Here is a 25,528-nt window from a genome sequence, read left to right as displayed (position 1 = left end):
TAACTTGTTTTCTAGTCTTTATAAAAATGTGTTGCTCAAAAATTTTATCTATTAGTCGTGTCATGTATTGAAATACACCATTAGTAACTAGGATGTGTATGTTGATTTTAAGAACTTAAGTCAATATATTAACAAACACGGTACTCATATAAAATACATTTCTTATCAATAGACTGAAGCTCATTCAAGTCAACTTTGTTGTGTTGTTATTTAGTTCCTTATCCACATACTTGTTGTTACGGGAAATGTTCTATGAACTTTTATCTTAGTATTTACTGGAAAATGTTTTATGAGCTTTTATCGTGGTATGTATATATATATGAATATATATTATAACCATAAAATTTTCAAGCCATAAACAAAACACATTAACATGAAATAAAAAAATGCGCTGCATATTTTAATAAAAGATTCTAGGGCACAAGTGACAACGTGGGATTATAAAATATATATATATAGATATTGAAATGTGTTCTACGAACTTTTATTTTAATATGTATTGCCTTATTTGAAAATATGTGTTCCACATTCAGATAAATCATAACTTATTCTAACTAAACTTAGATGATCAGTCATGCTTGATTTAATGTTATAAGTTTACGTATCTTGGTATGTTTTCACTTTCATGTGTTTCAATGGTTAAACGTTGAGATGAATTTTAAAGTCATTTTCAAAATCTTAAAACTACAACAAAAGGGTTGAGAAACAGTTCTCTCTGTCGTCTTTCAGTTCTTATGGCTTTCTAATTTCTAAATTGATTATATAATAAGTAAGGTACTTCTACAGTATAATCGTGATACTAACCAGTGAAAAGTGTAGTTTAGTGTTTTGTTTTCGTAACTAAAAGAAAGTTCAGCAGTGTGTTCAGAATTTAACAGAAACGTACGGTATACAGACATTTCTTTTTCCCTCGGATAAAATCAATAACGCGTTGTAAATCACGATTACAGGTGAAGAAAAAAAAACACATTCATATTGTATTTTTATACAAGTAAAAATGCTATTATTTTAAGTTGTTAGTCTTGATAAGATCGAGCAAGAGAATATATCGTTTTTGAATTTTATGTCACGGAACAAAATTAAACGTATTGACAGTTTGATGTCACGTTTAGAGTAACAGACGATATTCTTGCCAGTTATTTATGGAGTGCCATCAATCTGCCACAAAGAAAATCTAACACGTATACGTGCAATTCCTGGAAACCACTGGTATTATGAGGTGTTAACATCAGTTTACTGAGTTTATTTGTTGTCTTTTAAAAATTCACACACGATCCGTTTCGTTAAAAAAACCTAAATGTTTTGCAATTTTAAATTAGAAAGAGGGAACTAACATATCAGAAAGATTTCAAAAGATTTATCTAATGAAGGCAACTTGCACTGTTTTTCAATGGTTATTTTGATATACTGTGTACATTTCTAGTTTTTATCCACTATTTTCCAGCAGCTGACAGTTTAGTTAAAATAGTGCTAATTAAAAATTAGTTGTTTAATAAAGTATGATCAATGTTAGGTAGCTGTGTGAGTGAGAGAAGATGTAAGATGTTTCGTTTGGCTTTACTTTATCATAAAATAATGTATTCTATTTCTATAGCGTTCAAGATACGTTTTTCATAAAGTTCACGAGCAAACTTCCGTATAAATATGAATAGTTATGTTTAACAGAATATATACATTTATTTTTCTGTGTAACTCTTACCTTCTGTTCAAATGTAGAGACAAATGCATTAAAAAAGCGTAAATTATGAAAATATGGAGAACCATTTTCAATACGATAGTGTTTACGGAACACTTGTTCTTTCTTGTCAGTACGTTTCACCGCCTTAACAGAGGGCAATACCAAAGCTAAGGTTCAAGTTCTAAACTCTCGAACTCAGCGATGGCAATTCAGTGAAGGCTGCTAGCGAGGCTAGAGTTGTGTGTTAGTGTGAGGAGGTAAGACTGCTTGCATTGGCGCAAAACACAGAACTCGGGAACCGTACATTTGGTAAGGACAAGACTCGTGCTCACCACTCGTGATATGCTCACAATTTGGATGATTCAGTGACAGTGCTTACTTGATAGTTGTGTAGACAGGCGAACTTTGTTCTCTCTCTCTCTTGTTATAGATATATATCTCTGTACATATAAAGATAAACATGCATAGCTTTATATGTATGTGTGTATAAATGTGCGTGTATATATGCACGAATAAATAAATATATTCATGAACAATAGTATCTAGTAGAAATGTAAAACAATAGGATCTAAACCTTTGTGTGTGCTTGTGTTTAGTTTAGCTGGATAATATTTTAACATTTTCTACAAAGTAAGCAACAAAACTGTCAACTTCTCTTCTCTCATCTCATGATGGACATTCTACCAAGTGGTAATATTTTTAGAGAATTACAGGTTGTCCATGATACCGGCTACTTCTCTTCCCAGCTATCTCTTGAAGACATATGGCAACAGGTAGGTGCTTTATGAATTAATGCATTTACTAAGATAGTATGTTTTACATTATGTGTTTTTGTGACAACAGGAGCAAGGGTGTATTTTCGTTCCGCTACTTGCGTCAAGCTATCAGGTAAATGACAACATTTCCGCTTGCATTCGTCTTCCTGTGTCTGTCTGTATGTTCCTAACAATGTTCTCACGTTGTAATTAGTCTCTAACAAATTAATTTGATGAAAGAGATATTTGCTAGCCCTCTCTTAATGCCCTTGTTATGGAGTTGATTCTATTTTAAAATGAGGAATGCGTTAGAAAGCATATTAAAATGATAAACATTTATAACGTAAGTGCATTGTTACATTTAGCCAATAAGTATAATTTTAGTATGGAAAACATTGTAGTTCTGACACTGTAAGCCAAGCTCTGTTCAATATGCACATTTTCTTTCCTTAACCATAGTTTTTGAGTTACAACTTAAAATACTATTGACATATTTAAAAACTTTAAACAATATAGTTCATTATTTTTAGATAAAATGTATTTCCAGCAGTGGTAAAATTCTACGAAACATTACCATTTAACGCTATATTAATATAGTCGTAATATGTAAAACCTCTTGTTTTTACACCTGGTTCTTTGAATTCCTTAAAATGATCTAGTCTTAATTCAAACACCTAAGTGTCTTCAATGGTAATAATAAATTCTGTAGTTTCGGTAAGTTTCTGTTTTTGTCGCTGAAAGATCAAGCTATTCGTCAAATGATACAAATATTATATAATTAATGTATAATGTGATATCAACGTATGATACGTTAAAACTATAGTTTACACAAGTCAGTACTGTATATAAGAGGAAAAGGTTTTGTGCCATTTTTGGCTGTTTGCCTTTTTTTTATTTAACATTAAACTAATTTATGTAGAGTGTGTAAAAGGTAGAAACTACTACGTGAAGATTTTAAACCATGGTACGTTAACACAGAGATCATAATTGCTTTCTTCTCTAGAGACCTAGTTAATATAGCACAATTGTATAAAACTTATGCTACATGACTTATAGCAGCAAACTTCTGTTTTACGACAATGCTAGTGGTTAGATATTAATACAAAATGCATTAGTATTGAGTGTAATAAAGTTCTAACGATTATCTACTGTTTGGTTAATCAGCATTCCCAAGGTGATACTTTATTATTAGAATGATTCTGTTTAGTTTTGATGATTATGTTGAATCAGACCTAACGAATTTCAAAATTGTAGTTTTAAATTAATCCATTGAAAATCTCTTAACAACTTAAAAAGACATTTGCAATTGAAAACACGTCTCTTCAAGATACTTTTGTATCGGTTGATTACACTATATAACAAAATGTTTCCTTTTTCTTGTTCCTGGGCAGAAAGTGTTATTTCCAAATTGCTTTTGCCTAAAGTAAATGGAAAAGACCTATTTTTCTCTTCAAACTTTGCTTTTGTGACATGGGAGCATATAACGAAAACATGATGAGAGACTATATTTGGGGGCTGATATGTGAAAGTGATTTACATTACAGTCACAAATCTCGAGAAACTACTCCTTTATAAACATTTTTGTATGACTTTAGTATAAATACATGCAAATCTTGATTCATATGTTGTTTTATTCAGACCTTATGTAAATGAAAATGTGCAAATTTGCCCGTTTTTACATAGAAAATAGGTTAATTATAAATTTCATTATCCAGGTCACAAAAGCAAAGTTTGAAGGGAATAATGGCCATTTTCTGTACTGTTACAACATAAGCAATTAAGAAACAACACATACTTTCCAGGAACAAAATTTGTGTTATATAGTGTTATTTTGTTGCATAAGCCTTGCTAGGAAACATTAATTAACACCGAGGGTTTTAGTAGGAAAAACAAACAATGTTCATATTTTACTCGAATATAATGAATCGAAGGGAGTTTGGAATGGAATGAGATAGACAGGTATTTCCATCAAGGTGTTGTTAAGATATGTTTTATCAAACGGAGTTTTACTATTTTTAATTATTTCATCTGTACTACTAATTTATAACTGTTTAGAATATACTCACAAATTCCTTATATGACGACTATTTTAAATATCGTCCAATGAAGACCCGTGCAGCTCCATCGCTATAGTAACGAAACGATGTGTAGTAAACAGGCTTGTCTGAACATTTCCATGCCAGTTGGTACGCGTTGTTGAGAGACAGGTCGGACGTAAAAGTAGCACATAGATAACGTACATCATGTACGTTACATTCCCATCTTTTATATCTAAATATAGGTACTAGCTTTCCCGCCTCAACTTCACACATAGGTATACTAACTCATTCTCAGAATCTTGACGCTCTTAACGTTCTATACAAGTGCGTTTATCATCGTCTTAGGAAACATGAAAGGAAATATTTTATGACAAAGGAGTAGAAATGTTATAAGACTTTGCTTTTTACCTTATTCTTTATCTATCGATTACTAGCTACAACGTTTGTCATTAAAAAGATGATTTTGATACTTGAGCAGCAATCTTACCTCACATATTAATATGTTAGGCTCTAAGCCGAATCAAGATTATTCGGCAATACGCATTCTATTCATCGATTTAATTATTAAGTTTGTTTGTTTTTTACACAACCTTTAATCGCAATTTTCAGTGACAAGAGTTTAAATATTCCCATGCCTGCCTTAAACCAGTCATTAAACTTTTAAGATACAAAAATACTGTTAATTAATATGATCCTATCTTTGGTTTGTTTTGAATTTCACGCAACGCTCTCGAAGGCTATCTGCGCTAGCCGTCCCTAATTTAGTAGTGTAAGACAAGAGGGAAAGCAGCTAGTCATCACCACCCAACACCAACTCTTGGGCTTCTCTTTTACCAATGAATAGTAGGATTGACCGTCACATTATAACGCTCCCACGGCTGAAAGGGAAAACATGTTTGTCGGACGGGGATTCAAACAGGCGACCCTCAGATTACGAGTCGATTTATTTCAATGAAATTGGTACGAACTGTACGCCATTATTGTTGTTGTTTTGAATTAAGCACAAAGCTACACGATGGGTTATCTGTACTCTGCCCACTACAGGTAGACACCCAGATTCTTGCGTTTTAAGTCAGCTGTGCCATTATTGTCACTACCAGGCTGTGTAATGTTATTTTCGTCATCAGTATGCATGGTGTTATTTTCAATAATAATAAAAGAGATTTTATTAATGCTTCTTTTTGCTTGTTTTATTATGTCTATACTGAGGTTAAAAACGTGACGTCAAACCTATTTTGAAGCCTTAACACAACGTTACAACATGTCAATTCATGCTCCATTTGACGACCGTGTTTTTTGGAAATACTACCAAAAAGCAGTTTCCATTGCAAAACGCTTCGTTTTAGGTTGCCACGTTAAAACCACACCACTGGTTAACTCCTGGATGATTTTTATATTCAATGTCGTGTACGAGGTCAATGGTTTCCCAGCACCCATTTCAATATTTCAATCACACAGAAATACATAGGTGCTTTATTTATATGAGCGGTATATCTTCATATGAAATAACATGAGTATCCCCTTCATTTTAGAGAAGCTTTAGGTATAAGACAGTTGAATAGACACATGTGATGCTTTTGAGAACGACTTGTTGAAGCCTCTTTCTGGTGCCCGAAGTTGATCCACATTCTTTTGTTTCCATATTCCATTAAGTAAAATAAATATCTCTGTACTGGAAATTCGAAATCCCTGATTTTTATGATATTATTGTGTTTTGCGCCAGAAAGTGCTTTTATATATCCTTCACAAAAGCTCTTAGCGTCACACTGCCTACATTACGCCAAACGATGTTAAAATGCAGAACTAATTCATTTCGTTCTAACGATTATTACGTGACTTGCTAACTTATATGTTCAAAATAATTTTAAGAAATTGCACTCAGCCATTTATATTCTCAGAGAGCCAACAATATTTCACAGTTAAGAACATGTCATGAAAAAATTTTGCGTCCATCAGTCTGTAGGCAACCATCAAAATATTCATGGCCCGGCATAGCCAGGTGATTAAGGCACTCGACTAGTAATCCGAGGGTCGCGGATTCGAATCCCCGTCACACCAAACATGCTCGCCCTGTAACCTGTGGGGGCGTTATAACGTGCGATCAATCCCACTAGTCGTTATGGAAAGAGTAGCCAAAGAGTTGGCGGTGGGTGGTGATGACTAGCTGGCTTCCCTCTAATCTTACACTGTAAAATTAGGGATAGCTAGCGCAGATAGTTCTCGTGTAGCTCTGCACGAAATTAAAAGAAACAAACAACACAAACAAACAAAATATTCATACTTATTGGAAAACAGCCAAAAATATGGCATGTTTTGTTTTGTGTATTGTTTTGCCACGTGGAGCAAGATAGATTATAATGATTATACTTAATAAAATAATTATAATGTTTGTCTCTGGTTTAACAACTTTTGTATTTTTTGTTTATTGAACATCAACCAAACTTTGGGTTGTCGCTAAAAGTCGCAGTATTGTTTATATAAGTGAATTACAGGTGAAGTTAATGAGCGGAAATGTGGAGTTATGGAATGCAAAGTATGGGTTTCTAAGTCATAAAAACGTCATCAAAATAATTTCTTCGCACAAAAAACAAGGTACATAATACGAAACCTTGGCTCGAACACCACCTACTGGCACAAAATTAACACTTATAACGATATTTATTATTCTAAGAACAATGATATCCTGGTTAAGCTAATGGGCTACCTTAATAATCATTATGTAGCCGAAGAAATAGTTACTTGTTGAAAGGACACGTAATGAGTTTTCAACAATTTTTATGACACTTTTATTTATAGAACTAACGTCTAAAATAGAGTCGGGCTATCCTTCTGTAATAAAGGATACTTACCTAGGCTTGCAAGGTCAATAAAAGGTAATATGTACATATATATATATACTATCGATTGAGCTTAGTTTCAAGAGTTTCTAGTAACCCTAAATTTTACTTTTATACTCAAACAGTAAAACGCATTCAATAAAGCAAAAAAAAAAAAAAAATCAGTAATGGCAAGACAATCGTTCCCGACCGGTTCTGGTTATTTATTGATTACTATAGTACTTATAATTACATGAAAACTTATCGATATTTCATAATAATCGTATACGGAATTTCCATGTATTCATCATGAGTTTTGATCAAAAGCTTAGGAAGTGTAAAAATCACTGAAATGTAACGAGTAGATAAATTTCACTCAGATAGTGAGTTTCTTTTAGAAGTGTCAATCTTGTAAAACATTTTATTATATATTTTTTAAAAGATTCTCAGCACTATTAATAAGCTCAAAACATAAGTAAGTTTCACTTATTAATAATTATATGACCTTAATGAAGCTATGTTTGAAGTTTGTTTAGTAAAGAAAATCCATTCTCTGCTTTCATGAAACAATAATAAACATCAAACAAGATATCATTAATTTCAGTTGTAAGACATGTCAGGAGACATTTTCTGATGTTTCGTTTTCATTTTCGTATTTTTTGTTTATTTCTATAATTCGTTTTTACATTATTTTAATGGCACCTTATGTGACTCGAAATGGAAGAGTGCTGTATACTGTTTTGTAATGTGAAAACACAAAAGTATTGAGGTAAGTGTATCACTAAACGTGATGGAAGTTGAAAACAAGGAAACTGAAACCGTTATATGAAACCAAAGTTGATAAAGATGAAAATAATATTAAAAAATACAGCCCTTACTTTTTAGATAATAGTAAAAATAATTGTAATTCAGCTAATCCTTCATTAAGATCAATGTTGTTTTACAGCGTTTGTTTAAGACATTTACAAAGCATTGTTGATTACTATAGCATTCTTACACAAGAAAGCGGAAACGATTTCTTACGAGAGGAAGTATTTAACTCGACTAAGTAACAATCGTAACAATATTACTAACAAAGATACATTTTATTTCTTTTCTTTCACAGTAGACTACACATTTAAACACAATAACACATACCTATGTTACTTAAGATAACCATTATTTTTCCTTGTATTAGTTCAGTAATGACAACATAACGTTTTACATTTCATTAGTATTCGATCAATCAATAAATTGTCTTTAAAAACCACTAATATCCGTGGTTATATGTGACTTATGATCAAAATTTCCCTGAATGGTTGATGACTTGTCATTTCTCAATAATTAAAAAACAATTCTATACTATTATAGTAATGATAATAGATCTTTCTTAAAGTTGATTCATTTTAATATATTATTTTCAGAAAATTTCATTCTTATCAGTTTTACAGGTGTCTGAAATTTGCAAGAGCGTCTATAATATCACGAACAGCTTTGACAGTTAAAAGTCACCTAACATGCGATTTTTTATCCTTCCATCTATTTATTCTAAAAGTATTTTAACATGTTCATAAAGGTATGTTGGTGCTTTTGCTAAATTCATAGCTGCTAAACAATCCAAGATCAAGTACCAAGGACTTTGGAAATTTATTTGAAATATCAGAGGATCGAGATAACTGATCTGAAACATTGACTTTAATTTTCATACGTAATAACTGCAGCGCACTAGATAAAATAAATCTTTAAAGCATTGGATGAAAATGAATTTCAAATATCACATCAACCAGCTATTCGACATATTCAAGTTTGGCGTACTTAGGTTCGACTGTTTGTCTATAATATGAAACCACTTTTATTCCAATTTACATTCCAAAAATACATTTACGAGCTTTTATTGAAACCTTGTTTTTTTATGCATTTTCATCTGTCATATGTAATTTACATGAATAATAGAAATATTTGGAAAAGTTTATTTTCGATTATTCTTCTGTTGCACCTATTGGAAATTTAATGTAGCAGGAAAAGCAAATTTTACTTTGCTTTTGTGTGTTATCTTTTTACAAGTAAATGTAGTTCCTTGTGCTCATCGAATAGTTTTCTAGTGACTTTTCACATGCCAAAATTGTAAGAAATTTTAATGTTTTTAATATTTGGGCCATTGCATTACAGCATACTTGATGAGATCGTTTGTAATTGAAGTAAAGTCGATTCTTAAGCATGCATGTCCAGAAATGTGTTACATCATACATCCTTAAAATATATAATCTAGTAAAGTCATGCAAGAACTGAAAATAATGATCCATCGTTTAATGTAATTCACAGTTGAGCAGATTCCAGAAACGACGTGTTGTAACATAATTATTCTCGAGAAACAAACAAGTTCAAGTACTTACCATAATGTTGTAGGAAACAGTGACCATGCAGGACTCTTAGGAAATTGTCGAATCACGTTTGATGAGGGAAAACATCATGTATGAATCATTAAAACTGTCGACTATAGAAACTGTGCGTTAAACTGTAATGAAAGTGAACCATGATAATTATTAATGAGAATAAATTACATCAGATTTTAGAGTTACGAAACCAACAATGAGTATCGTTTTAAACGAAATGCGTTTTGTTTATAGAACAAATATTTGAAACGACTGTGGTAAATAGTGTAAACTATATCATTTTGAAAATAAATTACGAACCACTGCCATCTTTGTATATCCATTATATTAATTTCTGTGGAAACAGATATTACAAAGTACAAAAGCTTATACGTTTAAGTAAAGAAGAGTATAATGGATATTGTTAACCACATAATATCTGGTATATCTAGTGCCGATGTGGCCTTTCGCTTAGTATCATGGCTTATATGGTCAGCTGGGATATGCCTGATGCAGCAATATTTAATGTTAACCTTTCTATTTCATAAACAGCTAGAACAACAACTGCTTTGGTGTGAACTACAAATTTTAAGATGTTACTTAAGTCAGTACACGTTAGAAACAGTTTTTTTATTTTTATGAACACCAAATTATTTATTTTAACACCAAATTGCTTACTATTAATATTTTTTATTTATTTTATTTGAATTAAGTTTATTGGTCATTCAAAATAACTAGTGAGTCAGTGAGTTACACATTTCGAGCCAGTAGCGGGTCAAATGATCATAATTTCAACGGCTGAAGACTATATTAGTAGGCCCGGCATAGATGGGTGGTTAAAACACTCCACTCGTAATCCAAGGGCCGCGGCTTCGAATCCCCGTCATAACAAACATGATCGCCCTTTCAGCCGTGGGGCGTTATAAAGTGACGTTCAATCCCACTATTTGTGGGTAAAAGAGTAGCCCAAGAGTTGGCGGTAGGTGGTGATGACTAGCTACCTTTCCTCTAGTCTTACACTACTAAATTAGGGACGACTAGTGCAGATAGCTCTCGTGTAGCTTTGCGCGAAATTCAAAGCAAACCAAACTATAATAGTAATTCTACGATCTTATGAGGAAAGTGAGTAAAATGTAATAATATATCAACCACATTATAACTGCTGTATCTAGTGCCGACGAAGGCTTACATTCAATCCAATGCAATCTTGTTTTGATCATAAAAATTATAACAGAGGCATGCTGTGTTAGTGATCATTAAAGAATACTAGGAAGTTAATTGTTATGTAAGTTTTATTATAGCGGACTTCAAAAAGCCATGTTAGTTTGCTTTAACCACTAGATATAAAACCAGCACGTTGTTTTGACGGTAAATACTGAACATCAACATAGTTTTGATGTGTTGTTATAAGTATTGAATAGAAGAGGGTGACGTAGACTTGTTGTTGAAGGGAATATTAAGAAACCCTTAATGAAGAACAGAAGAAATTAGGATAGCGAATGTTAGATCCACATTGTCATAGTATTGATTTAAACTCAAGACACCAGAGAGATATTATGCCTTGGTGACAGAAAGTAAATATAAAAAATTAAGTTAATCCTTATCGGTCTTTGTTCAGTGTATTGTAGTTAAAATGGAAAATAGTTTTGTTTCATGTTTTTTTTTAAGTTACATTATCATGATTAAAGTATTGGTTGTATTAAGTGTATCACAAGAGCTTGCAATAAATAATAATTTGTTGATCTGTCATGAACATCAAGGGTCGAGACGAATAAGAAGTCTTATTATTATCAGTTGTCTGATACAAGAATAAGGCGAAGAGAAAACTACGAATGTGTAGTGTGATGTCAGTATTGACGAATGTGTAGTTTGATGTCAGTATTGATATTCCAACAAATGTTTGTTAACTTCACTCTGCAGCTGGTTTGTTTAGAATTAAGCACAACGCTACATAATGGGCTATCTGCGCTCTGCTTACCATGGGTATCGAAACCCGGTTTCTAGCGGTGTGAGCTCTCAGATACAATGCTGTGCTATTAGGGGGCCTTGACAACTGGATTTGTTGTTATGCTGTTTGTAAAAAATGAATTTCATAAGTTTATTTTCATAAAACTAGACTATCTGAGTGAATATTTATACATAAAATCAAAACTAGCAAACCAGGGTATTCATGTTTATTGAACACTTCCCATGTAGAAGTTACTACATTGTACACATTTCATCAGTCAGTTTTGCTATTTTCAAATGCTTCAAGGATACATACTTTTCTTCGAAGTTACATAACTATATTTAGCACATTGTATGTCTAGGATAACAAAGTTACCTCAATGTAAACAAAGCAACCTACATGTGAGCGTATTCAAACATTTTAGTAAATGAAGCTTGACTAAAATAAGACATTTCATGTGAATAAACTCTGAAAATAGTTTGATAAAAAAAACGGATAAAAAGTCATTCGTTCAAAGACTGGAGTAAATACAATTTTCCCTAATTGTTAAATTGTATTTTAACTAACAACTGTAATTTATTAGGTTCATCACATTAAATGGACATTTTGAATAATTAAATCACAATGAAAAGTTCATTAAATTAACTATTTTACAATATTATTCTGTCTCTTTTAGTAAGCTATTTACTTACATATTTTATTCTCATTTAATATGCGTTTACAATAAAAATCGTTAATCATACTTATTGTAAAAGAAATTATGAGTCGACAGTTTTTATGGTAAGAGTAAATATTGTCAGTAATCGAAAATTTTGAAATGACTAAAATGAGATTAATGTTTTATATGAAATTCAGTCCTGTTATGGCGTGTGTATTTCCTAATGACTTCAGTATGTTAATTGTCTTATACTGTTCCTTATACGATCATTACAAAATGTTCAGTGATATGAAAACAAATTTGCTCTCCTTTAGTCTGAAGTCTGTGTTCTGATATTTTCTAAGGATTCTAACTTGTGGACCTCCTCAGTATATATCATGATGGTGTAGTCCCCGGTGAGACAAAAGTAAATAAAAAATATATCTCGCGAAGGAAAATGCAGCTCGTGAACTAGTAAAACATCTCACTAAATATATAGCTTAGAGTGTTTAACAATGCAACACCTAATCATATTACAATATTGCTCCCTTGAAGTAAAACATCTCACTAAATATATAGCTTAGAGTGTTTAACAATGCAACACCTAATCATATTACAATATTGCTCCCTTGAAGTAAAACATCTCACTAAATATATAGCTTAGAGTGTTTAACAATGCAACACCTAATCATATTACAATATTGCTCCCTTGAAGTAAAACATCTCACTAAATATATAGCTTAGAGTGTTTAACAATGCAACACCTAATCATATTACAATATTGCTCCCTTGAAGTAAAACATCTCACTAAATATATAGCTTAGAGTGTTTAACAATGCAACACCTAATCATATTACAATATTGCTCCCTTGAAGTAAAACAATTCATAGCATGTCTTATTTTTGCTGTGCTTTATCTGACACGAAAAACTGCTACGGTGAAATAGGGTAATAAAAACGGAAAGAAGCGGTCACGTGTCGAAATAATAAACCTGTACAGTAAAAAGTAGGAGTTGCTATACTGGGTTAAAACGAAATCAACAAATCACTTTAAAAAAAAAACTGTCATGCAGGGAAACGTTATACTAATGGTTCATATTCAATTTTCTCGAGTAGTTGTATAAAACCTAAAATGCTTAACGTTCAGAAGAGTGAAACGTTACGTATTGAGTTCAACTTGTGATGGTTTTTTTTTTTTAAGTGTACAGATAATAACGTAATAGAAATGCAGATGCGTTAAGGAGAAATACCTGTACAGCAGCAAGTAGAACAAGAAATCATATGACAACTTTTTACGTTGTTCATCCTCCAACCAATATATGTATCATAACATCTTTAAATGGTCACATGCGTAGTCGTCTTGTGCATAATCCATCTACCCACATAACCTACCCTACGATGGTTGAACAAGTTCGCGTGAAATTAGTGTAATGTTTTGGTTGTTTTCTCATTCGTATTGAAATAAGCATAGCAACAAATCTAACACGCTCACTATCTGAAACAAGTTTCAAGACGTGCAGGTGAGTCTTGCACAATTATAAGAATATAAAATAGTTGTTCCGGACCAACACGTGGAAAATACGTAATAAGTGTAATGATGCAATGTCTACTTCTTAGCTTTGAGCCATTCATCTGTAAATTAACACTGATACTTTAATATTTGTTCTTATTGCAGTAATATTTTATCCAGTTTGTAATTTGTTCCTCGCTGTGATTTTCGCGACAGAAGAATCAAGAATAGATCCTCATTTCGCTTAGCTTTCCATGCATTCGTGTCACTCAGTTACTGTTAATCACGGTAGATTAGGCATATGTTAAGGTACTAAATCTCCAAGGTATTTCCCAGTTAAGAGACTTACAAGAGTAGAACATATTTTGGTGCTTTATATAGAACTGTTTATCACCCATATTGCACCAGTGACGTTTGCTGAAGCTTTAATGTGCCTGGTCTGAAGACGTCGGAAGGTCGAGGTTCTTTACGATAAACGTACAAATAACCAACTTGAAACCATCAAACGTCCGTTAAAATAAGCGGACCGCCATGACCAGATGGTCGACTTGCAACCTAAGAGTCGCAGGTTCGAAATATCTAGCCCACTGTAGATGATCGTCCATTCAGCTGTGGGGGCGTTATAATGTGACGATCAATCCAACTTTTCGTTGGTAAAAGAGTAGTACAAGAGTTGGCGGAGAGAGATTACGATTAGATGCCCCCCTTTACTCTTTCTCTGCTAAGCTAGCGCTGATAGCCCTCGTGTAGTTTTGCGCAAAATTAAAAACAAACAAAAAATTTAACCAAGGCACCTTTTGCATAGGAGTTTTTAATCAATCTATTGGGTCATGACAAATTTTGAAAAGATCAACAATCAGTCGTGTCAGACATTCATGACTTAAGGAGTTTGAATACTCAATAAAAAAATTAAATCGTTGCTTAGAAGTATTATAGTTGTATGTCTAACATTTGATCCTTTTACACACTTCAAGGTTACTTATGTATTAGCGTTTTACCTCTATTAAAGTTTTTTTTGTCTTAATTAGCATGTTAACCTCTCATGATGAGCTCATGGTATTTGTATTTTTCAAACATAGTACCAAAACGTTTGAGCACATGTTATAGTTTGTCGGTTTGCATACAAGATGCTACGGCATGCTATGGCGTCATCTTAGTATCGTCTTTCATGTTTCTAAAGTTTTTCAAACTAGTAAAATAAGTATTGTATCACACACGATAAATTATTATGAAAACACAACACGTGCGATGCATTTGTACTAAACTGCATGCTTAAGATGTTAATAATTACATGCTTTTCGTGTAAAAATTGCATTTAACATGATACTTTAGGCTGCTATTACATCTGACTTATCAAACCTCGGTAGTTTTTTATATGCAAAAACGGCTCGTTTGGGTTGAGAAAATATTTTACATAGAAGAGCGAACAACGTTTCGACCTTCTTCGGTCATCGTCAGGATCGAATGGTGTTTTAAAATGATTGATATGCAGACTTATATATAAAACATAGATAATTTATATGGTAATTAAACTTTACACTTGATAAGCTAAAAATAAAAAACTCAGAGTCAGCTAGATCTTTTATTAACTGATTTGTACCAAAATCAACTCGAAATTAACTCGCCCATCATAAGACCCTTCATGAGATGCTGAAGAAGTTCCAGACTAGATAGAGGACTCAGTATTGTTTGTAAATTTGTAAAACGTTTTACATAAATTATTATTTGCAATAACCTTATTGAAAATTGCCTTAAATGCTTGTATATCGAAATGTATTTGTATTAAAAAAAAAAAAAAACTGTGTGTATCAATCTTATGACAAATATTATAAATTTCATACATATTTATATTAATTAACTTCTAACAAATCTGGCCATTTAACTCAGTTTCGGGTTATTTTAAATTCTAATACGTAATAATATAAATAAGGAAGGTATTATAATGAGATACGATAAAAATAAAAGTATAAATTTTGTATGCTCTAGATCTTAAAAACAAGCCCGGCACGAGGGTCACGGTTATGAATCCCTATTCCACCAAACATGCTCGCCCTTTCAGTCACGGAGCGTTTAAATGTGATGATCAATCCCACTATTCGTCGATAAAAGAGTAGCTCAAGAGTTGGCGGTGGGTGGTGATGACTAACTGCCTTTTCTCTAGTCTTACACTGCTAAATTATTGATAATTATCGCAGATAGCCCTCATGTAGCTTTGCGCGAACTTAATAATAAACACCAAATCTTATAGCAAAGATAGATCATGTTATTTGTTGTGTCAACCAAGAGGAATTGAACCCTGATTTTAGAGTTGTAAATCCGTAGACTTGCCACTGTCCCAACACGAAAAGACGTAGTTGAAATAGTAATTTTTCAAAAGTTTTTCTATTTTGATAATGACTAGTAAGTTAATTATATATTTTTTACTTTATTAAGTGTTAATCAGGGCGTTTTTTGGGAATAGTGTATGAGCGAAAAATAAGTAAACATTACGACATTGTATTAGAGACCCAGAACATAACTTACGATACATCTACTTCTTCGTATTGTCGAAAGGCTAATTTTTATGGGTTACAAGGAGAAATGATGGATTCTATTCGGTTGAGAAAAATTAATTGTCTCTGTTTACAGGACACTTGAATGTATAACCAACAAAATTCTGAAGAATAACATAAATCAAATATTCGTCATTTTTTCGGAAGACAAATGCACTTGCTAAAATGTAATAAAATGTGTTACTTGTTTCTCTCAAATTGTAGTTTGGCCCCAATATTGATTTTACATTCCATAATAAGTCGTTAACAAAGACGTCGCATACAAAACTCCGTAAAAAAACCAGCAAACTTGAAAAAAAAAAACATCACACAAGTGGATCGTAAAAAAAAACAACCTCTGTCGTATGAAGAATGATTGAATTAATTATCTACATTCAGCTGGCATAGGATAAAACTAACCAAATTCAACGAGTTATTCTTACTCGTATCAATACAGACGGCTTCATACCGGTTACCAAAAGTAACCAGTAGGTTGACTAAACGGAAGTGCTGACGAATTATTTTACACAGGCACTGTCGTTTCCTCTTTTTCTTCTCTCGCATACGTCATTTAATAAATCATTTTTTATTACTCCAGGAACGTCATATCATTAAGACTCTCCAGATCTGCGTTACTCAACTCTATGAACAGTTTGAAAAACGTTGGCAGTTTTAAAACGTTTGTTTAGACGTGTTATACAGTTATAGGGATGTTTATTTTAGACGTAGTTATATGATTTTAGGAATATTTGTTTTAGACGTTGTTATATGATTTTAGAAGTATTTACTTTAGACGTAACTTATATGACGTTAGTAGTATTTATTTTAACGTAGCTATATGACTTTAGGAATATTTATTTTAGACGTTGTTATATGATTTTAGGAGTATTTATTTTAGATGTAGCTATATGACGTTAGGGGTATTTATTTCAAGTGGAAAGTGAGGTTTCTTTTTTCAACATATTTTATGCGTATCAGACCTTGTCTCTCCATTATACGTTAAAATTTACTTGAAAGTATTAAACTCATCTTTATGTTATTTAAACTGAGTTCTGTAGTAACGCTATAAAAATGGTTGTACTTCATCAACAGAAGGTTTAGTGGTCCTACTTTAAATTAGGTACGCAATTTAGCTTATTCTTTCTATAAAGAATATATTAATGATTATTTTTTAAAGTATAAACATGTATTTAAATTACGGTAACCGTACTTTATACGAGTGTTGTTGCACTCGGACCTACACCTTCCGTACTACATCATGCTTACTTCGATTGCCATGATTATGAAAACAGCAACCTGTCAAAACGGCATGTGTAACAACTTTCTGTAAAGGGCAACAAATTCAACTATAGACCAAACACTAGTTTCTAACGATCGTCCAAATTTGAGTCAAAAGACCCAAGAATCCATTGGAAATTTGTAATATGAATGTGGTCGAATGAAATTTCTGTGTACAATTTTTTCCAACATCTTTCTCACCAAAATCAGCCATTAATTTTGAGATGTGGCAGAACGTTTCTAGATCTGATTAACTTCGGCCTTTATTTATAGTATTGTTTTTTGTTTCAAGGGATATAAACAGTTTCATCAAATGTTTTGTGCTAGAGAGTTCTCTTATGTTACAATAGTGATCAATTTGTGGACATGGACGTTTTGCTAGATGTGTTTGAGATATGTTTCGAAATCCATTGTTTCCCTGAACGCTCTATCATTTGGCTTGACACTGTTTAATAATCTTGCTATACAAATGAACTTCTTTGGTTATAGGTATGAAATAAAACTCCAGCTGCAAGTCCTACCGTGGCAGTATTGCACTGTCAAATGATTAGGAATTTCTGTAATCCAAGTAAGTGAGTACTAAATATGTCTCCCGTGGCGCCAGGTCTCGCATTTGAGGCGACAAGCCACTTCATTCATGAATAGAGATTAGTACTTCTAATAAGTACGACTCTTATCACAGGACAAGTAAAATTCATATTTTTTTTTTTCTGATAAGTTTAAGCTTTACTAATCATTATCATTTTCTATACGGCCTGTCTTAATTTAAACTAAAAAAGAAGAGAACAATTACGTTTAGGTTTCTTCTCGTATCAAAACTGAAGTATTGTGTTTCTGTTGTTGTTTACTGCTTTTTGTAAGTAGAGAATAGAAACTCTATAATAAATCACTTCATTTACTATCTGTTATAAGTAGAGAAGGGAAATCCCCTGGTTCTTAGGTATATTACTTCCTGCTCAACTTGTTGTAACATGTTTACGTGATGTTATTCATAATCTTTCTTTAAGCACTCGGAGCTAAAATAAAACATTTCAAATTATTGCTAATATTTTATAATAACTATATTTTAACTTGAGAATCATCATTCAGTTTCGCTTTAGATGAGTTTCATTGTTATTACTTAAGTGACGATATTGTTATGGTGAACTCACAGGTGAAACTGTGGAACGTGCTCAGCGGCCTCATAGCACGAACCTTAGACCTTTAGCTTTGAAGCACGACACGTTCACCACTTGTTCAAGTCCTTATAATGTATTTAATACATCAATAATGAAGTAAATATCTCAGAATTCTAATCTAAATAAATCGTTTAAATGATCTTTATATATTCCTTCAATGGTATTTCCAATTATTCTGTTAAATTGTTTATCCAATTCATAGGTCAGTTAGTCTCCATGGAACTTTTTATCTGACGGCATATAAAATTTACTTCAATGTTATGTTATTAATATATATACTCGGAGATACGCTCGTGCTTCATTTCATGTATGATGTATTTACTACAATTATTTAACTACTAAAACATTGCTTAGGAAAACAAAATATAGACAGGATTATATTCTTAACTCCATGCACATGAAATGTGTGTTGTGCCATAGGAGTCAAAACCCAAAAGGTTTTTCATATACGCAGCATTATTAAATGCCATGATAGATAAACAATAACTAATAGATAAATAACAAATAAACATAAAAAAAACAAAAACTTACTGAGCAGAATATGGAGTTGATGTGTTTAGATTTAAAATAAATGAGTGAGTGTAAAACATGAAATTACTATAAGTAAATGTGTATCTATACACAATCAATAATAGCCATCTTTAATTAAATTCTTAAAATTATTGTTGGTTGAACTCCTGATAAAGTAACATTATAAAAATAAAACAGTGTTGTTGTTTTTTTTTAAATTATAGTACCAAAAAGTGTAAAAGTAAATTTACTTTGTTTGTTACGATTTCATTTATTTTTATTTTGTCTTTCATAAGAGTATTAACTTCTTGTTTGTTCTTTTTAAAATATTATCAAAGGGTTCGTTAGGTCCACTACCACCAATAACTTTAGGCCTAATTGTGGATATTTAGACGCCTGTATTGAGATATTTGAAAACATGCGATAAATATAGAATAATGAATTTTCAATTGTGTTATCAAAAAGTGTAAAATTCAATTTTTGTTAGATTTTTATTTGTAAATTTCTTGTGTACACATGCATATAAATCGTATTTTATGTCACCTGAAAGCTACAATTATTTTCTTTCATGCAGTGTATTGACTGTAGAACATCGAAAATTAATCAAGTCGTGACAGTGGCTATTAAGGCTGATTACCGCAGGTTATGTGTTGGGTAAATACATGCCTCGCGTATAAAGTGTATTTAAACTTTATTTCTAATTTTCGATTCTAGACATCTATTGAAATTTATAATGAAATGTAAACGTATTGCGTTATTTATAAGCCACAGATGAGGACAGACTAGATGTGTTTTCTTGTATGTTCATGTTATTAAAGCAATCTTCTTGAAAATTAATGTTATAAAAGTCATCCTTTTGCACTCGTATAAATGTAAATGTGCCATTGTAAAATATTAGGCTTCCACGTGAGCTAGCACGCATATGTACACGGACTGATTGACACGCCATGTTCTTTTACTTCCATATAAGTATTAAATAATATTCTTAGTATTCATATAACTGAATAAGATAATTGTGAGGAATCATGCTTAAGTTAGCATTTTTGCATTCGCCAATTCCATTGAGTAAAATGACCGTTTCTAATTTTATTGTCTTGTAATATCTGAAAACAAGAATTTATGTTATCATTTCATAAGTGTGTAACAACATTTAAGTGAAATAAAGCATGTGACATTAATTGCACAAATAAATGTTTTCGTTTTACAACACTAATAAGGTACAACAGCCAAAAGGTTTCACTAATAAAACATGATGTTAATTATAGCTTTTTCCTACATTTTGAGAAGTACGTATATGTCAACTGCCTCGTCAAGGCAGAATGTCTTCGCATTATAGACCACATTGCTGGAGCTCGTGTATTCTCGTTATGTTTACCATTTTCGTGGAAAGCACAAGCAATGAGGAAGTAGACTATGATATATTTAGCATTTGAAGAAAACTTGTTTTGAGATGTTCCCGAGCAAATATTTTTGTCGAATTACTTTTAATCACACTTGATCATGAATTACGGTATTTATAGCATAAGTTTATTTGTTTGTTGGTGTTGTTTTTTGTACATGTAAAATATTTATAAACATAGTCACTTGAATCTGAAATCAAACAAAGGTCATTAGTCACACAGTCAAACTGGACGCATGTATCTTCATTTATCATATGAATGAATATGTAATCTAGTTATTTCTAATTATAGTCCTTACACTTCTGGGTGTGTCTTTATATAACAGCTCTTTTTAATACATCAGGACATTCCACAAACATAATGGTCTCATTACTTTTGAATTAACTATTCCAATATGATACTGACATTATGTGAGGTTTTAATTACGTCTTAGTGGACAGATTGATTTACTCATAAAGAAGATGAAAAATCCATGTTAAGGATTAACGCGCGAGAAATTTAGGGGAATGGACCGAAATATACGTCCGCCTTGAGAAACTTGAAAATGTTGTTAGTTTTTGTATCTTTTATAAGATAACAAAAAAGATGTAAAAAATATATGTTTTCAGAACACTTTCGAAAAGATTTGTTCAAATATGAGCTCAACTCCTAATTTTAACATTAACTTTAATAAATATCTGAGCTTTCATGATTTTAGTTACATATTCTCATAAAAAGTGTTGTGCACCTGATGTAGTTTTATAGATCTTCTTATTCCAATTATCCTAAAAAATGATGGAACAAGTTTTTTCTGCAGTAGTGGAGTCGTTAAAAGAAATCTTAGAAATAAGATAATTGATTTTATGGAATGACTAGGTCAGTCATCTGATATCAATCCGATTGAAAAATTATGGGCTGAATTAAACCGTTTAACGAAAAATAGAAAGCCAAACACAAAAGATGAACTTTTTGAAGTACTCAAAGAAGGATGGCAGTCAATCACTCAGGAATATCTTGCACTAACTCACTGAAACCATGTTACGTCGATATGAAGCAGTACTGAAATTCGATGGAATCCACACTGAATAGTAATTCGTGAATCTCGTTTGTGTTATTTCGAGTTTAATTTTTACTTTCGATTATTGCAGAGAAACTAGTTTGATTATTTTATAGGCTAAGTGGAGGAAGAATATTTAAGAAACTACATCAGGTGCACAACACTTTTTTTTACGGGAAAATGTAACTAAAATCATGAAAAGCTCAATTATTTACTAAAGTCAGTGTTAAAATTAAGATTTTAGATCGTATTTGAATAAATCTCGTCGAATGCGTTCTAAAAACGTATAATTTTAGATATATTTTGTTATCTAATAAAAGATATAACAAATTAACATTTTCAGAGGGAGGCACTTTTTGTGTTTCCCTGACATAAATTGCCTTTATTTGTTTTTTTGACATTAACAAAAACTTTGATTTTATTTTTGCTATTTTTTTTTACTTTTTTTAATTAAGACACTCAGTAATTAATAATGACGTTTACTATCGAAAACAATAAATGTTCAACCACATTACAGAAATTTGTACAGGTCATTTCTATACACGATAGAATTTACAGTTTTGTTGCTTCTTTCAGCCGTGTGGGCGTTATGATGTGACAATCAATCCCTCTATTCGTTGATAAAAGAGTAGCCCAAGAGTTAGCGGTTGATGGTGATGACTAGTTGCCTTCTCTCTAGTCTTACACTGCAAAATTATCTATGGTTATCGCAGATAGCCTTAGTATAACTTTGCGCGAAATTAAAAAACAAACAAATTGTTGATTCTTTTTAGCCGAGGTGTAGTGGTTCGGAAAACCGTTCTGAGTGGTGTTCTTTGTTTTGTTTTACCCATATCCAAACCTTCAGCTCATCGCTCTGTCTTTTCTTGACCAATTTGAGATTTAATTATAGTTTTTGACTTGGGAGGTCAAACACTTTCAACAAATATACTTGACCTCACTTAAGATCTCATAGATTAATTTACTCCAATCATGCCTAAAAAACTTCAGTTTGAGAGTGGATTGGTAGAGATTCTGATGAGTAATAAAATTAAATCAGGTATACAAAAACGTGTCTCAGATTAATTTGTTCTATTCCTGCCTAAACAAATTTCAAGTGACGGGGCTATTAAGAATTCCGTCTTATTTTAAACTTGTTAAAATTTCATTCCTACTGGCAAGGTTATCGTTGATTGAAGGGGCAAATAACCTAAAATATCAGTAATAATTTAGAATATTAATGATAAAGGAAATATCTCAGAATTCTAAGGTACAACTTTATTTGAAATGTCAAACGATATTCTCAGTTTCATTGTTAAATTATTTTTCCTATTAATATTTGGTCAGACCCTATGAAACTTCCTACTTGGCGGCAGATCACTCCACAGTAGGGTCAAGTTAATATCGTGTCACCTGTATTAGATAATCATTTAAATAAAACTCGAAGGTCAAGAAATATTTTTTTCTACACGATACCAATCTGGATACTAGAAAATACTTGAGATTATGTAGCGTTGGCGTTGTTATAGATTTCTTTCTCACTTAGCGCCTCTCCCAGCCTTGAACCTTCGTCACGTATCGAGTTTTGTTGTTAGGAGGGAGAGTCCGAGACTTAAATAAACAAACCCAGGACACATTTATAAAGCAACGTGGGCTTTACTGACTAGAAGATTAATACATCCACGAGTTAGTTAATGAATTTTAACAACATAGTTTTATTTCACTTCTACTTGAGATTTAAAACTGTATTTCGAAAGTAAAATAAACTGAAAAATAATTTTATGAAGATACGCTGGATATGATTTCTTAATGAACTCTATTTTTATTAGTTACAGCTATAATTTGTTGGGTTTTTTTACATGTTTTGTTTGTCCATTTCAAATACTTTAATAAATACATTACAAATAGAAAAGATTTGTGTGAAGTTTCTTGTTTCAAATGTTATTGCTAAGTGAAAACTGGAGGAAGAAACTCGTCATTTATGACGTCATACACTGAGGTTATTGTTCTGTGATATTAATCACAAGGCTTCATACTTTGCTCTAAAATTTACTTAAAAACAAAAAAAATAATTCTACTGATACTTTTACTTTAGGTTAGACTGGTTAATGTTTCATCACGTTTACAACATTTTTTAGAAAGACTTGCTATTGTCATCATCGTTAGCCAACCGTGTTTCCTCACGAACTGTAAACTGTATACGTCTATTGAAACTCCTGAAAAAAATGTGACTTTTTGAAGTTTTTATTAATATAGTTATATAATACTTCTTAGTCATAGCTAAGGCTCGTCCAACAGTTCTGTTGAACCTTTTATTCTAAGACGTTAAAATGAACAAAGTATACGAACATAAGCTTTATGTCACAACACTACTGAGTTTCCTATAGCTTCTCACTTTAAAACTGTAATAACTTAGCAAAAAAAAAAAAAAATCCATTAGCGCTAAAGGATTATATTTCAGTGCTTAATGAAGTTTTTCTGATGTAGTTCAGTGTAATGAAAAGCTGCACATACCAAGAAACAATACATGCTATTATTAGGAAAATTGGAGAAAAGAGAATATAAAGGGGAAGAAAATGTCAAAAACAACAGCAAGTATGAGCATCTAGGAAATTGTGTATCATGACACCACAATGAAAAGTATATAAGTGACATTACTGAATCAGCACATCTGATGATTAGAAACCATAAGATTCCACTTTTATAACACCTGTTTTTATGAAGTTACATTGCTTTTTGTGTGACAATAACAATTAGTTATAACTACATGACTGACATAAGTACTTAAAAAGATCAAAGAATACTTTTTATCAAGAGGTTATCTTGGATTAGTGATAAAGAGTCTGACTGTTATTCCTCACTTCATTAGATTAGAAAACAAGTGGAAGGTCTTCAAGTTCATTACAAAGAGTCGACCTTGGCTTTTAGGACTGTCCTTGATTGTATGGTGCATATACAGTCACTGTTCGTCCTTGATTTTTCTCTTAGGGTTGCTTTGGGCTATACTTAAATCGTTTGATATTCACCCTCGTGGCTCTTGGATAAGAGGTTTCAAAACTTGTTCTTAATTTAACGTTCAGGACTCTCGTCAACTTTTTACTGTGATCTGCTGTACTTTCGTTCCATAAGTAACAAGTTCTACAAGCTTTAGAAACTGAGTTTTGAATATTACCTTAAAATGGAATTATCCCAGGTAATTTTATGCCACAAACATATTTTTAATTCTTTAATAATCATGTCGTTCAACCCTTAGAAAATTAAAAAAGTATGATGGCAAGTATGAGGGCTCTTAACGCTAAAATTCAGCTTTCGATTCCTCCAGTGGACAGAGAATGGAAAGTTCGTTGTACAGCTTTGTGTTTAACAACAGTCAAAGAAAATAACACCATTACTTAACTATTTTTTTCTTATATATTAGAATTTGTAAACTTTATTATTGTGTATGAGAATAACGTTGTTCATTTGAAGTTTTATTTAGGGGAATGTTGTATCCAGTGGGGTGTTTGGGCACCTGAAACATTCTACAATAAGATAGTGTTTAAAGTCTGTTCAGTTCAGAGTGCTTTCCAACTCTGTAAAAATAATGACAGTGTTTCTACAAGTAACCCGTAAACATGAAATACCAATAAAATAATTTGAAACGCATCGTTTAAGACACTTAGAAAACAAATTAAAGCTCAAAATACAGTAATGTTATAAGAAGTTGTGTGTGTGATTTGTTACAGTAGAACCACATCGGGCTATCTGCTGTGTCCACTGAAGAGAAATGAACCCTTGATTTTAAAATCATAACTTTGCTGTTTATAGTGCTGGTTAAAACCTTTCGATCCGTTTTGAATATCATACTATACTGAACGTAGCGTGTACATATCTATGTATGTGA

At 31.9% G+C, this 25,528-nt stretch overlaps 1 protein-coding gene across 1 annotated transcript in view; it reads left to right on the top strand.

Moving 5' to 3' along the window:
* Positions 1 to 1,926: 1,926 nt before the first annotated feature.
* Positions 1,927 to 25,528, top strand: part of LOC143245417 (Krueppel-like factor 7) — a 133,874-nt gene continuing 110,272 nt past the window's right edge. Inside the window, exon 1 of the mRNA XM_076491753.1 lies at positions 1,927 to 2,451. Coding sequence (XP_076347868.1) covers positions 2,347 to 2,451 — 105 coding nt within the window. The 5' untranslated portion in view covers positions 1,927 to 2,346. The remainder of the gene's footprint in view (positions 2,452 to 25,528) is intronic.

Source organism: Tachypleus tridentatus, chromosome 1 (assembly GCF_004210375.1).
Source record: "Tachypleus tridentatus isolate NWPU-2018 chromosome 1, ASM421037v1, whole genome shotgun sequence".
NCBI lineage: Eukaryota > Metazoa > Arthropoda > Merostomata > Xiphosura > Limulidae > Tachypleus > Tachypleus tridentatus.
The sequence above is the reverse complement of the archived record's forward strand: the minus strand, read 5'-3'. Positions and strand labels throughout refer to the sequence as shown.